The sequence below is a fragment of the Mytilus edulis genome, chromosome 1 (genome assembly GCF_963676685.1).
Source record: "Mytilus edulis chromosome 1, xbMytEdul2.2, whole genome shotgun sequence".
Taxonomy (NCBI): domain Eukaryota; kingdom Metazoa; phylum Mollusca; class Bivalvia; order Mytilida; family Mytilidae; genus Mytilus; species Mytilus edulis.
Window position 1 is genome coordinate 29,682,400 of NC_092344.1, and position 13,754 is coordinate 29,696,153.

At 32.7% G+C, this 13,754-nt stretch overlaps 1 protein-coding gene across 3 annotated transcripts in view; it reads right to left on the reverse strand.

The window, feature by feature from the left end:
* LOC139511383 (serine-rich adhesin for platelets-like) overlaps nt 1-13,754 on the reverse strand; it is a 73,465-nt gene that overhangs the window by 39,493 nt on the left and 20,218 nt on the right. Inside the window, exons 7-8 of one of the 3 annotated variants that reach the window (XM_071298066.1) lie at nt 12,059-12,121; nt 8,788-8,850 (exon numbers count right to left, since the gene is read on the reverse strand). The exons of 1 other annotated variant lie outside the window; for it this stretch is intronic. In XM_071298066.1, coding sequence (XP_071154167.1) covers nt 8,788-8,850; nt 12,059-12,121 — 126 coding nt within the window. The remainder of the gene's footprint in view (nt 1-8,787; nt 8,851-12,058; nt 12,122-13,754) is intronic. One more of the 3 variants, XM_071298076.1, reaches the window with a different exon arrangement.

Genomic DNA, 13,754 nt, shown 5'->3' on the forward strand with positions numbered 1-13,754 from the left:
CAGACGAGTCCAGGTTCAAAACAAATTCCTCAAAATTGGCAAAGTTTTCTGAAAAATGACGACAATAAGAAAAAACTTGATGGTTTTCATTCACAGCAGCTTGCTCAATCAAATTTTGAGGAAAGGGTAGTTGTAGCAACAAATGCTCAGAATGTTCTGTGTTATCCACCACATGATGATGATGTTTCAAGTTTAGCACAATGTTCACATGAAGAGGCAGACACTAGAATCATGATTCATGTGTCTAATGCAAATGAGTCAAGATTCGAACAGTCGATACTGATGTTGTTGTCATTGCTGTTTTGTTATTCCGTGATATGGGAGGAGACGAACTTTGTCTTGCGTTTTGGAGTGAGAAAAGCTTTAGATATAAATATGTATCCATAACCTTTCAAATGCACCACGCATTGAGCGATTACACGCTGCAAAAGCAAAAAAAAAAGACTGCGTTGGTGACATGGATGGTGTTTGAAGAGGTGACTTTCGAATTTATAAAGATGATTGATCAGGCAACATCACCAGATATGTATAATGTCGTTGATAGAACGATAAATGGTTCTACTGTAAGATCAAACAAACTTACCAGATGAATAAACGAAGCAAGAAAACATCTGTTGAGGAAGAGGAAAGACTAATCCCGGTCCAAGACTCGGTCTAGTCTTTGTCAGCATATAAAATGTGCAATATACCATGGCGGGTGTAAATGAGTAAGAAGAGGCCTTACAAAGAGTTGTCCAAAAGGGCTCCTATGGATCATATGTGTCTCTTCGACATTCATTAGAATCTTGAATAGTTATTCATCTTGTCAGGAGCTTGTACATTATGAATGTTAGAAAGAATGCCACGGTCTCTGTAAGTGTGGAAAATCAGGTCTCCAGTGCACTTCTTTATGTACTTGTGGAGGTGATTGTGAAGAAACATGTATTTGCGGCCATTAATTAGTAATTCTAAAGACGTTTGAGTACTTAAGTGACCTTATTTTGTTTAATCAATCTTTCTAAAACTCTACATCGAGGATACAGATTAAGGACTGAATTTTACGCCATATCGTTTTTTTACCGGAAGTGTTAGCTTTCTATTAAAACATTATAAAAATTGTAGTAAATAAGTAGTTTGAAGATAACTTCAAACCAAAAGTGTAGTTACTGGCACATTTTGAAAATAAATTGAATATCAAAATTCAAAGTTGATATTTCTATGACAACCAGAAGAAGGAGGTTTAAAGAGATATGACCTATATAATGTATCCATGAGGAAATCCAAATCCAAAGAAAAATTCCTGCAAAATATACTGATAGTAGCAATACGTTAAACACATTTCAATTACCCTCCCAAAAAAATACGCGATTAAACCGAAAGGAGGGTTTTTAAAGTCATATAATCTATAAAATATATCCAAAAGTAGCACATTACAAAGGTTTGTGCCGAATATAACGGTAGTAGCATGATTATATTTTCAAATATTAGCCTTCGATATTGGACTGATTTAAGTAAAATATACGCCATATTGAATTTTACCGGAAGTGGTGCATTTTTTTAAATGCCTCCCTCTCTCAAATCAAAGAGTAATACTAGATGAAGCTTTGTGCTAAATTTCATGCTTGTAGCAGGATGTGTACAATTTTTTTATGAAGCCGTCGTACTAATAAGCCCAATTTGCATCATATGTATACAAAAGTCTGGACTAACAGTGATATGGTGTATTATGTAATCCTAATATCAAATATTTATACTGTTAATAAAAAAAATTAAAAAATAGACTTTTAAGAGAACTTTTTGGTTGACGGTTTTAAAAATGCCTTTTTCCCTTTTTCTATGTTTTTCTGAAGTCTGCCAAAAATGGTGCGTTGACTGAGATGACCTGGTGTCATCCCACTGTTAATTTGCTAACACTATTATACTGTTTTGCTTCATAATATAATTGTTTATAGATGGAAAATGCCAATTATTAAGTATTTTGGACAAAAAAGGCTGGTTCAGAGTGTGAAAAAAAGAGGGGGCATAATTTATTTTTCTAAATTGGTTAAAAATGTATAAATTTTTACCATTATGGGCATTTAAAATTCACAATTTTTAACCCTCTTTTATTTCACCAACCCTGGTTATGCCCCTTTTATGTGATATTAAGTCTTGAATTTTATAAATGATTTAAATTGATTTTTTTAAATATTAAACCTTTCCACAAACATAAATGAGATGTTCAACAGTTGATAACTTTACAGAGTTGATCTGATTAGAATATACTCTAATTATTGATCAAACCTCCTTTTCTAAGCAAAGCACTCAAAACATCCTATTAAAATAACCAAAGTGTTAATTATTTGCTTTATTTCAACTATTGTCAAGCTTCTTTAATTCAAAATATATTGACTTAATCAGTCAATTTACATGGTATTTGCTGGAAGTTTCTGAACCAGTTTTTTTGCAAAATTATACACTATTGTTCAAGACGAGTAGGGTTAAGCACCTGTAAACAAATTAACCCCTCGCCTCACACATTTGTTAAGTGCCTGTCCCAAGTTTGGAGCCTTTGATTTAGTTGTAGTCATTTGGTTTGGTTGTTGTCTCTTTGACATATACCCCTCATTTTTTTGAATGGTTGCTGTCTGCAATACTGAAAACAGGGAGAGAACAGTATGATATAATACTACTGCATTTTGCCAAGGCTTTCGACAAAGTGCCACACCAACGCCTTTTGTACAAGCTAGGATTTTATGGGATTAGGGAAAACACCCAAAAATGAATTTCATCATTTTTGACATCTCGAACACAAAGAGTGATGGTAGAAGGCTCATCCTCAGAGAAGCTAGATGTTCTTTCTGGAGTTCCTCAAGGCACTGTCCTTTAACGACCTGCCTGATACAGTTTCATCTTCTGCAGTTCGCCTTTTTGCCGACGACAGCTTGTTATATCAGCACATCAGGAATCAAGCAGATGCAAATAACCTTCAACAAGACCTGGCTGTCCCAGAGCAATGGGAACATGTATGTTAGATGAACTTTCACCCTTCTAAATGCACAGTCATCAGAATAGGTACCAGCCGAAAAAAACATCTTGGAGACACAGTACCACCTACATAGACACCAATTCTAAGTTGTTGACATCAGCAAATATCTTTGTGTTACTCTTAGCGAAGATCTTACTTGTAAAAAGCACGCAGAGATAACAGCAGCCAAATCATCAAGAATTCTAGAATTCTTGAGCCGCAACTTCAGAAACTGTACAAAACAGTCCGAGATACAACCTATAGCTATAGTTCCATGGTCAGACAATCATTGAAGTATGCGTCCTCTATATGGGACCCATACAAATTTAAAGTGAAAGACATAAAACGACTCGATAAAGAAGGGGAGCCCGTTATGTCTGTAATAACTAGAGATAAAACCTCTGGATGTGTCACCAACATGATTCAGCTTCTTAAATGGGAATCATTACAAAATCGACGTAAGATCCGGACCATCGCCTTTTGATCATGTACAAGGCCATCAATGGCATGATTTCCAGTATCATCAACAAAAGTGACAAAGAACCAGAGGGGCAAACAGATGGAGGCAGATCTACACCAAAACAGAAATGTACAGAAAATCATTCTTTCCTCGCACTATCCAGAATTGTAACCAGCTGCCAACAACGGTGACCAACTCAACCACTCTGGACGACTTCAAGGCCAGCCGCCATGCAGCGGCGGCACTGAGGACAACAACATTAACCACTATTTGATGTAGATAGTTTTAACTACAAATACCAGCTTTTTATGTGTACATATTAAACCTGTGTGGAGAGTGGTTCCCTCAGACCTACGCCAGGTCAGTCTTTACAGTCGTCGACGACTTTTCACCATTGTTGGAAGATGAGATGAATAATCATTTCTTTGTGTATAGTTTAAGCCTAAAGCAATGCATGGGTTTTCTAATTTATTTATTTTAAACATTTGTTCATGCTGTTGGCTTTTATCATTGTTTATAGCTTAGCTTAGCTTGATATATAGTCTGGGGTTTTCTCAATGGTGAAGGTTGTAAGAAGACCAATAGTAGATACATCATTTTGGTATTTTGTGTATATTTCTCTTATTGGCAATTATACCACAACTCCTCATGTGAGTTCATCTGACACAAAAAAAAAAAAGATCTGTAATTTTACTGACTCTTCTCTCAGTTTATAACTGATATATATCCATGAAAGGATTATACCTTAAACTTAAACTGCATCAATGTTTTATCTATTGTATTAGGATTATAGAATCGGGGTTTTCCCAATCAGGGACGGTTTTTAAATACAGATATTGTTAGGTCCAATTTGTTCCATTATCATACATTCTTTTCTATACATGTGAAGTCCCTAATATCTGACAAATTAGGTTTTAAAAAAAACTCTGATTAAAATATGTATGTAAAAAATAACCAAAATTTACGAAAAATTGTGTAAAATTTACTTTGAACGGCCATAAATCCTAATGGGGTCAATTTTGGTCATGTTGACTTATTTTCAGATCTTACTTTTATCATAACTTTTAATTTTCGAATGCAGAGGGCCGAAAATATTTATGGTCACCCTCTCCTTTAGTATTGAAAAATCAAATAGTAGTGTTTTAAACTTGGGACTTAGGTCCAGTCACAACTTCCCCATAGAGTCTATGCAATGATTTGCTCATTGCTGTTTCAAAGAAAGATTAAATGAATAAATTTTTGCCTTTTTTCTTTTTTATCTATGGCATCGTCAGTTTATTTTTTATTACGACTTTGGATGTCCCTCTGGTATCTTTCATCTCTCATTTACGCCACGTATGTTGGTTGCTGATGCAATAAGTAGTGTTATCGTGGGTTTTATTTTTTTATCCCCAGCAGGCTTCAAGTGACTAATTTTGTGTATTTTGTATATTTTCAGCTATGCAAAACAGATGGTTGCCATGGAAATTTTATGCATATTTTCCTACTTAATCAAATATACTTTTTTGTGACATTTATTTTGTGAGTACAATATAAATCATATGTGTATATTTTGTTTTGATAATATTGACCCCTTAAAGGTGACAATATGTGTAGTTTTTGTACAAAATTGCTTCCGAAACAGCACTATGTTTGGAAGCTGCCACCAATGTAATTACAAAAGTCTACCCCATCTTATTTTTTTCTTTGAATTATATGATAGTAACTCATTTTTGTCAGTACCATATTTCATATTATATACATCTGGATTTTTACAATTTTGTGTAAAATGTAAAATCTTAAACCGTTTGATTTTCCTATTAATTTCAGTGGGCGAACTGGTGACAAAATATTACCTCCCCTGTAAACAGTGCGCTCTTCTGACTAGAGGTAATCGGTAAAGAAAAACGGATGATGCTGTAATTGTTTAGCTTGTTTAAAATGAGCTAGCACAAACGAACTATGGAGAGTTGTCTCATTGGCACTCACACCACATCTTCCTATATCTATTTTAAGACGTGTCAACATAATGTGAATATGATAATAAATCAGGTAAATTATTGATTGTTTAGCTATCACATCATCGTATCTTCATATGATAGGTAAATGCGTGAATTGTCGATTTTCAGTGTCGTCAGGGTTCAAAATTGTAATCATGCCATCCTTTCATTATTTTTTTTAAATACTATCCAATGGTCGGAATAACTTGATTTTCTCCCAATTTGTAAAGTTGATTATCTTGCATGACATATATTTTTATCGGGGAAAAAAATGATATGCAGCAAAGATTGGCAGTTTTTAATTTGTGTTGCTATGTGAAATAAAGGGAGGTACATTAAAGTAAAAGAAGGCGCGCTTTTTCAAATAGTAAACAGTTTAAAACAGATGCAAAGCATTTTGTCAAATGATAAAGAATATCGTAGAAACTTAATATAAATTCATCTAATTTATAAAAGATACACAACATGACATACTGAAATCTGGAAAGGGGTAAAACCACCATACCTTGAACAAATTCAGTTAAGAAAAGGGGGGGGTGAAAATGCTACGAAATTTAGATTATATTTATCTGGGGTCGGCAACCAAAAGATGATGGGACATGCAACTAACTACTTTATCAATTTCATTGTAAAGTAAAATGGCTGGTTTTTGTGGTTGTTTTTTATTTTGCATCTCTGTTCAAACGTTGGTATAATATTTTCAGGTTCTCTTTGGATTGAATAATATTATAATCACCTAATTGAATGTTCAAACTATTTTGCAGCGATTTTCTGTATGAAAGAAGACTGTTATCAAAATCCAATATTTCCGGATGGCCCTTTAAACTAATTGCTTAACATCAATAACGATGTTAGATTCAAGTTACTGATCCAGCACAAGTTTAGCCAGGTTTTGCTTGTAACTGTGGCCGAAAAAAACACTAGACAGTGTCTGGCATTGAAAGGATATCAAACGGATTTTTATGGAATGATTCTCACGTAAATATGACAATCATATGCATAGGAATGTTGAGCTAGTCTCTTTCATGCAGCAATTTTTAATTTCAAATATAAACTCCGAAAAGACAAGAGCATAGAAATGTACATTAATGAGAAACATTCTTTGTGAATAAAATAATTCCAAAACTTAAATGTGTCTTTAGTGTTGCATTATTTATCAGTAGAGATAATTAGATTCCAGTAAGATTGTCCAACTGAAGGTTTTTGTTGGTAATGTTTTGTAACGCTGGGCCGTGCAGGTTGCCCGGTCGCCCATTTCAGTGTGAGACAATATTTTGTTTATTATATACGAAATTACTGACGCAAACTGGAGTGGGCCCTCTTTTAGGCAGTTAGTGCGAATCCCCTTAGGTTTCAACCATTACATGCAAGGAGGGGGAGGAGGAGGGGTTGTTTTTTTGACCGAGTCAAACATTTTTCATAATAATAATACATTGAGATTTAACATATACTTTCCTATATCCTATATTTAGTGTTTGTATTAAAGTATTGCCAACAAAATTCATCAAATTTGAGATCACAATATTGTTTAAGAAAAAGCCTTAACCCCTGTACAGCATAAAAGTGCAAAGTCTTCTTTAACACACGTGCATGGTTAATTAGGATCACTTATTTTCTATTCCGGTATTATAAGAATTGGAAGGTATATATCATTTACAATATTCAACATTTTTCTGGGATTGTTTTTACTATCAACGTTGAACCTCGAGGTTACATTGTAGTAAACAAAAATCCAATAAAAACGTTGAATGTAAATGATATGAACCTTTAAAGTCTTATATTATAGGACTCATGTTTTTCAAACATAATGTGTTGATCAATTATGTTATGATGATTTTAATGAACTTCACATTAGGCAATTTGTCACGTATATTGATTACATTATATCGAGTTGTCCAAACGATACACTTGTCGGTGTGCTCGATCATACGAATTTACCGACATTCATTTAAACAAAATGAACCAATTTTGAAAAATTCTTGTGACGAAACTACATTTCGGAACACGTTAAGAATTGGATTCTCAGACAGCTACATTATTCAGGTTTGACATATATTTTTTTCAAAAAAAAAAGAAAAATATGCAGTCAAATCCGGCAGTTTTTTACACACCCCTATGTTGAACAATAGATTGTTCAATTAACAGCAAGTTTGGCACTTAAAAATCATATATTAACAAATTTAGCTTGAACATATACTTTACTTATAGTGGTTGTATAAAAGTTATATAATCGTTTTGTGTTTTAAGACATATTCATCCCTATGCATATCGGTTTTTATGCATAAATGGTCTCTCCTTTTTTTACCTTTTCTATCTCTTTCATAAGAAGAGTGACTTTTCTATTGTTCTAGTGTAACTGGAAATCCCAGATCACATGCATGTTAAAATAAAAGTCCATTGAAAAACATGAACGATCATAACGTATCAAATGAGAAAGAGAATAATATTGAAAATAGCATATCCTAGCTTCATAGGTTTTCCAACAGTCTTTACAATAATATTGAATAGTTCATATTAAACAACAGCATGCTAGCTTAAATAAGTTAGCTTCCAACTACTTTTGTTTGGTATGGTCAACGATTTTGACTGGCTTGAACCTTATCAAAGTTTCTTCAAATAATTTTATTCGGATAAATATCACTGTAAGAAACAAATATAAATATGAATATATGAAAATCTATATATGCAAATCTATATTTAGTAACAAACAATTACTGCTCACTTATAAGTATATATCTTTAAGATAGACTTTTTGGACACTTTTTTTAATAATAAACAGACTGAATAAATATTTGGTTTTAAGAAGTAAACCCTACCAAAAACATGAAATAACTAATACATAACACGCGTAACTATATTTAATAAGCAGAGTTGATTATCAGATGACAAATTCAAAACTCATGCACATCAAACTAATGAAAAACAACTGTCATATTCCTTACTTGGTACAGGCATTATCTTATATAGAAAATGGTGGATTAAACCTGGTGTTGTAGTCAGCTAACAAAAATGAGAATGGAAATGAGGAATGTTGCAAAAAGACAACAACACGACCAAAGATCTGAAAACCTCTAACTTGTTTGACAATCGCTTGAAATTCCATTATATTGACAACAATGTGTGAACAAAACAGACATAATAGGTAAATATGTCGAAAATAGGGATACAGCAGTCAAATTGTATTATAATCTTCATCACTATAAAACAAACACAAATGTATACAAAGCAAAAATGAAAGACAAGAATACAACAAGAATGAGCACATTCATGGGATACATAAGTACTTCATTAATTAGATCAACTAAATCAGTATTATGTATAAATAAAATCAATCAATTAAAAAAGCATTATGTAAGACTTACATCTTCAATCCTGGCAGGTGTATCCAAACTTCTAGCTGTGGCATATAGGTTTCCTTGTTCACCCTAAATATTTTAACAATTTGTAACACATTTGAAAAACAACTGTTATAGAGACTCACTTGACATTGTGAAGTATGAACTGCTTTATCATAATTTTAATATTGCTGAATGACAAAGAGTTTATATATCATATTCTAATATGGTTGTGGCATGTGATATATTTCTCGTATGAATAGATATTTCTTTTTGTCAATTTGTATATGTGAGCCAAGTTATGGGACAGACTTAGCTGTATGTATTGTATCCTTATCTCAAGTTCGATGATATAGACACGTTAAACATATTCGTCAAATATGTGGATCGTTTATAAAGAGAACATTATCTATTTAGCGGAAAGTGATGTTAAGGTGGCAAAACCAGGAGCATAGTTGGTTTCCCTGTGAATGCCGATTGTTCGTTTAAAGACAAATACCCAAACGTTACAAATCTATATGTTGTCAATAAAAAATCAATCATCATGATAATGCCAGTTTCAGAAAAAAAAAGATTTTTCTATTAAGTACGATTCCTTCCCTTGGACAAGAAACTTGTACCCATGTGAGTCATTCTATTTATGAAACAAATCATGACAAACTCGATGGATTTCAATTTGTATTTTAGTTTGGAATGGATTTTCTTATCCCTGGCATAGATTACCTTATTCGTATTTGGCACAACTTTTTGGAATTTTGGATCCTCATTGCTCTTTAACTTTGTACTTGTTTGGCTTTATAAATATTTTGATATGAGCGTCGCTGATGAGTCTTATGTAGACAAAACGCGCGTCTGGCGTATTTAACCATATTCCTGGTTAATTTTGATAACTTATACTTGTATACAGTGAAGAATAGTCAGATGTTTTAATATTATTGCAAGATGAAGAATTCTTAGATTGTGTGTACCCTTAATTATTTTTGGCATTTTAAGTATCCACATCTGATTCACGCAACCTCTAGAATATGTAGTTCGAAAAAGAAAGGGGTAAGTTTTCTCATATAACTTTAAACAAGCGCATTATTCTTTTTAAATTACAACGATTTGATTCCGGTTTAAAGGATTAGCTGTATCTTTAAAAATCATATTACACACGAGATGTCGAAACATTATATTTGATAGTTGCTGTGACGTTACTTATGAAGTTTGCAAATTCAAATACAAATTTGCTAAGTAAATAAATATTAAAGATAAGACGATGTGATATGATTACTTTTCCGACAACTGATAAAGAAGTTAAAATTAATAGATCACCATATGGCCTTCAATAATAAGCAAACCCCTTACCACATGAAGGCACCGAAATTACCAACGTAAAACAATTCAAATGAGAAACCTTACTGCTTTATCTATGAACAAACTAATTTCTGAAAAACCGCAGCAAACGACAACAACTGAATAACATGCTTCTGACTTTGGACATAAACCTTCAGGATTTGACGAGGTTAAACATGATTTTTGGCGCTAACCATTCCATAAGCTAATTCCCCTTAAGTTTAAGGAAATCGCTAACAGTCAGAGAAAAATGACTTTTTTCAATGCAAAAAAAAAGTTATCGACAGATTGTAGAACCATTATGTTTATATATTCAGCATTCGCCATATGTGTATACCAAATGCGCATTTGGTGTGCAAGAGACTCATGAGTGATGGTAGAGTATAAAAGGTTCGAAAAGGATGAATAAAGGCAAAAGTTGTATACTACAGGTTTAAAGTCATTAATTGATTGAGAGAAAACTAATCCGGGTTAAAAACTAAAACCGAGGGAAACACAACACATATAAGAGAAAAGCAACGAAACAACAGAAACACTAAATTGCAACAAAAAACAAAACGACGATGTTGATGATCATTGCAGACCAAAAATACCAAATGATTAAGCTAAATACAGCTACGGTTATTTACTAGGATTCCTGGGATATGAAATCCTTAGTATTTTGAAAATTCAAAGTTCTGTAAACAGTTATTTTTGATATATTGACAATATAAATGATAATTCATGCCAACACAGTAATGCGACTGTCGTACAAGTGAGGGGTTTTTCGCTATAAAACCAGGTTCTATCCATCATTTTCTACATTTGAAAATTCCTGTACCAAGTCAGGAATATGACCTTTGTTGTCCATTCGTTTGATATGTTTTGTCATTTGATTTTGCCATGTGATTAGTGACTTTCCGATTGAATTTTCCTCGGAGTTCAGTATTTTTGTGATTTTACTTTTTATCACTGGGCTTGGAATTATATCAGAAGAGTAAACCTCTAACAGCAGTGTTATCAACTCAGTGTATGTAAATAAACCCATCTTAGATGCCAGTTTTTTTTTGTTTAAATATCCAGACGTGAGTTACGTCTACAAAAGACTCATCAGTGACGCTCGACAAAAATAATTTAGAAAGAAAAAATAAGTACTATGTTAAAATGTATTAAAGCAAAAAATCAGAAAGGTTTCTCCAAATTCATTTAAGTTTATCTATTTTCAGGATATGAACTCTTTAATAGTTCGCAAAATTGAAAGTTTCGTAAAGAGTTAATTTATAATTATGACCAATAATTTACTGATAACATATTAGTATAATATCACTTGCTTGGAATAAAAATGTAAACATCGCAACAATTTGGAGAGGAGTGAGACTGAATAAGTCTTATACATGCTTTGCTTTGTTGTCTAATTATTAAAGAAGTTCGACAAATGTCATATGATCTCGAGAAGGCATAAGTTATAGGTAATAATTAATAGATTATCGTTGTTCATCTCAACGAGATTGATTTTCTCGCTTGAGCCTGGAAGGCTCAAGCGAGAAAAGCAATCGAGTTGAGATGACCAATGATAATCTGTTTATCGCTATTTTACCTATGACGACGTTGTCCATTTAATGCAATTTTCCATCTAAAGCTAGTACCATGATATGAAAAATTATCACAAAAAAAGATCATAAGAAAATTGCACAAAATAGCGATAATTTACGAAATACCATTCTAATTTCTTCAGTAAAAACAAGTAGAATAATGATTCGGTTGATTATCATATAATAAAATAGGGATACAGCAGTCAAATCGTATTATTATCTTCATCACTATAAAACAAACACAAATGTTTACAAAGCAAAAATGAAAGACAAGAATACAAAAAGAATGAGCGCATTCACGGGATACATAAGTACTTCATTAATAGATCAATTAAACTAGTATTATGTATAAAACAAATCTATTAATTAATAAAGTATTATGTAAGACTTACATTTTCAATTCTGGCAGGTGTACCCAAACTTCTAGCTGTGGCATATAGGTTTCCATGTTCACCCTAAATATTTTAACAATTTGTAACACATTTGAAAAAAAAACGGTTATAGACTCACTTGACATTGTGAAGTATGAACTGCTTTATGATAATTTTAATATTGCTGATTGACAAAGAGTTTATATATCATATTCTAATATGGTTGTGGCATGTGATTTATTTCTTGCATGAATAGATATTTCTCGTAGCACGCTGTATTGAGTGCGATACAAGAAATTGATACAAAAGTCTGCGTTAATCTAATTGGCTTATATTGCATCATTAGACAGTATTACAGCATTTCCATTGGTTCTTCCTTATTTCGTGGTATTTCAAACGTTACGACGATGTACATTTGGTCCATGACAACGGAAAGTTGTGATTTCTTCAACAGTATACACAACAATCACACTTTTTACCTAACAATCTTGGCCCTCTTTGTCAATTTGTATATGTGAGCCAAGTTATGGGACAGACTTAGCTGTATTTATTGTATCCTTATCTCAAGTTCGATGATATGGACACGTTAAACATATTCATCAAATATGTGGATCGTTTATAAAGAGAACATTATCTATTTAGCGGAAAGTGATGTTAAGGTGGCAAAACCAGGAGCATAGTTGGTTTCCCTGTGAATGCCGATTGTTCGTTTAAAGACAACTACCCAAACGTTACAAATATATATGTTGTCAATAAAAAATCAATCATCTTGATAATGCCAGTTTCAGAAAAAAAACGATTTTTCTATTAAGTACGATTCCTTCCCTTGGACAAGAAACTTGTACCCATTTGAGTCATTCTATTTATGAAACAAATCATGACAAACTCGATGGATTTCAATTTGTATTTTAGTTTGGAATGGATTTTCTTATCCCTGGCATAGATTACCTTATTCGTATTTGGCACAACTTTTTGGAATTTTGGATCCTCATTGCTCTTTAACTTTGTACTTGTTTGGCTTTATAAATATTTTGATATGAGCGTCGCTGATGAGTCTTATGTAGACAAAACGCGCGTCTGGCGTATTTAACCATATTCCTGGTTAATTTTGATAACTTATACTTGTATACAGTGAAGAATAGTCAGATGTTTTAATATTATTGCAAGATGAAGAATTCTTAGATTGTGTGTACCCTTAATTATTTTTGGCATTTTAAGTATCCACATCTGATTCACGCAACCTCTAGAATATGTAGTTCGAAAAAGAAAGGGGTAAGTTTTCTCATATAACTTTAAACAAGCGCTTTATTCTTTTTAAATTACAACGATTTGATTCCGGTTTAAAGGATTAGCTGTATCTTTATAAATCATATTACACACGACATGTCGAAACATTATATTCGATAGTTGCTGTGACGTTACTTATGAAGTTTGCAAATTCAAATACAAATTTGCTAAGTAAATAAATATAAAAGATAAGACGATGTGATATGATTACTTTTCCGACAACTGATAAAGAAGTTAAAATTAATAGATCACCATATGGCCTTCAATAATAAGCAAACCCCTTACCACATGAAGGCACCGAAATTACCAACGTAAAACAATTCAAATGAGAAACCTTACTGCTTTATCTATGAACAAACTAATTTCTGAAAAACCGCAGCAAACGACAACAACTGAATAACATGCTTCTGACTTTGGACATAAACCTTCA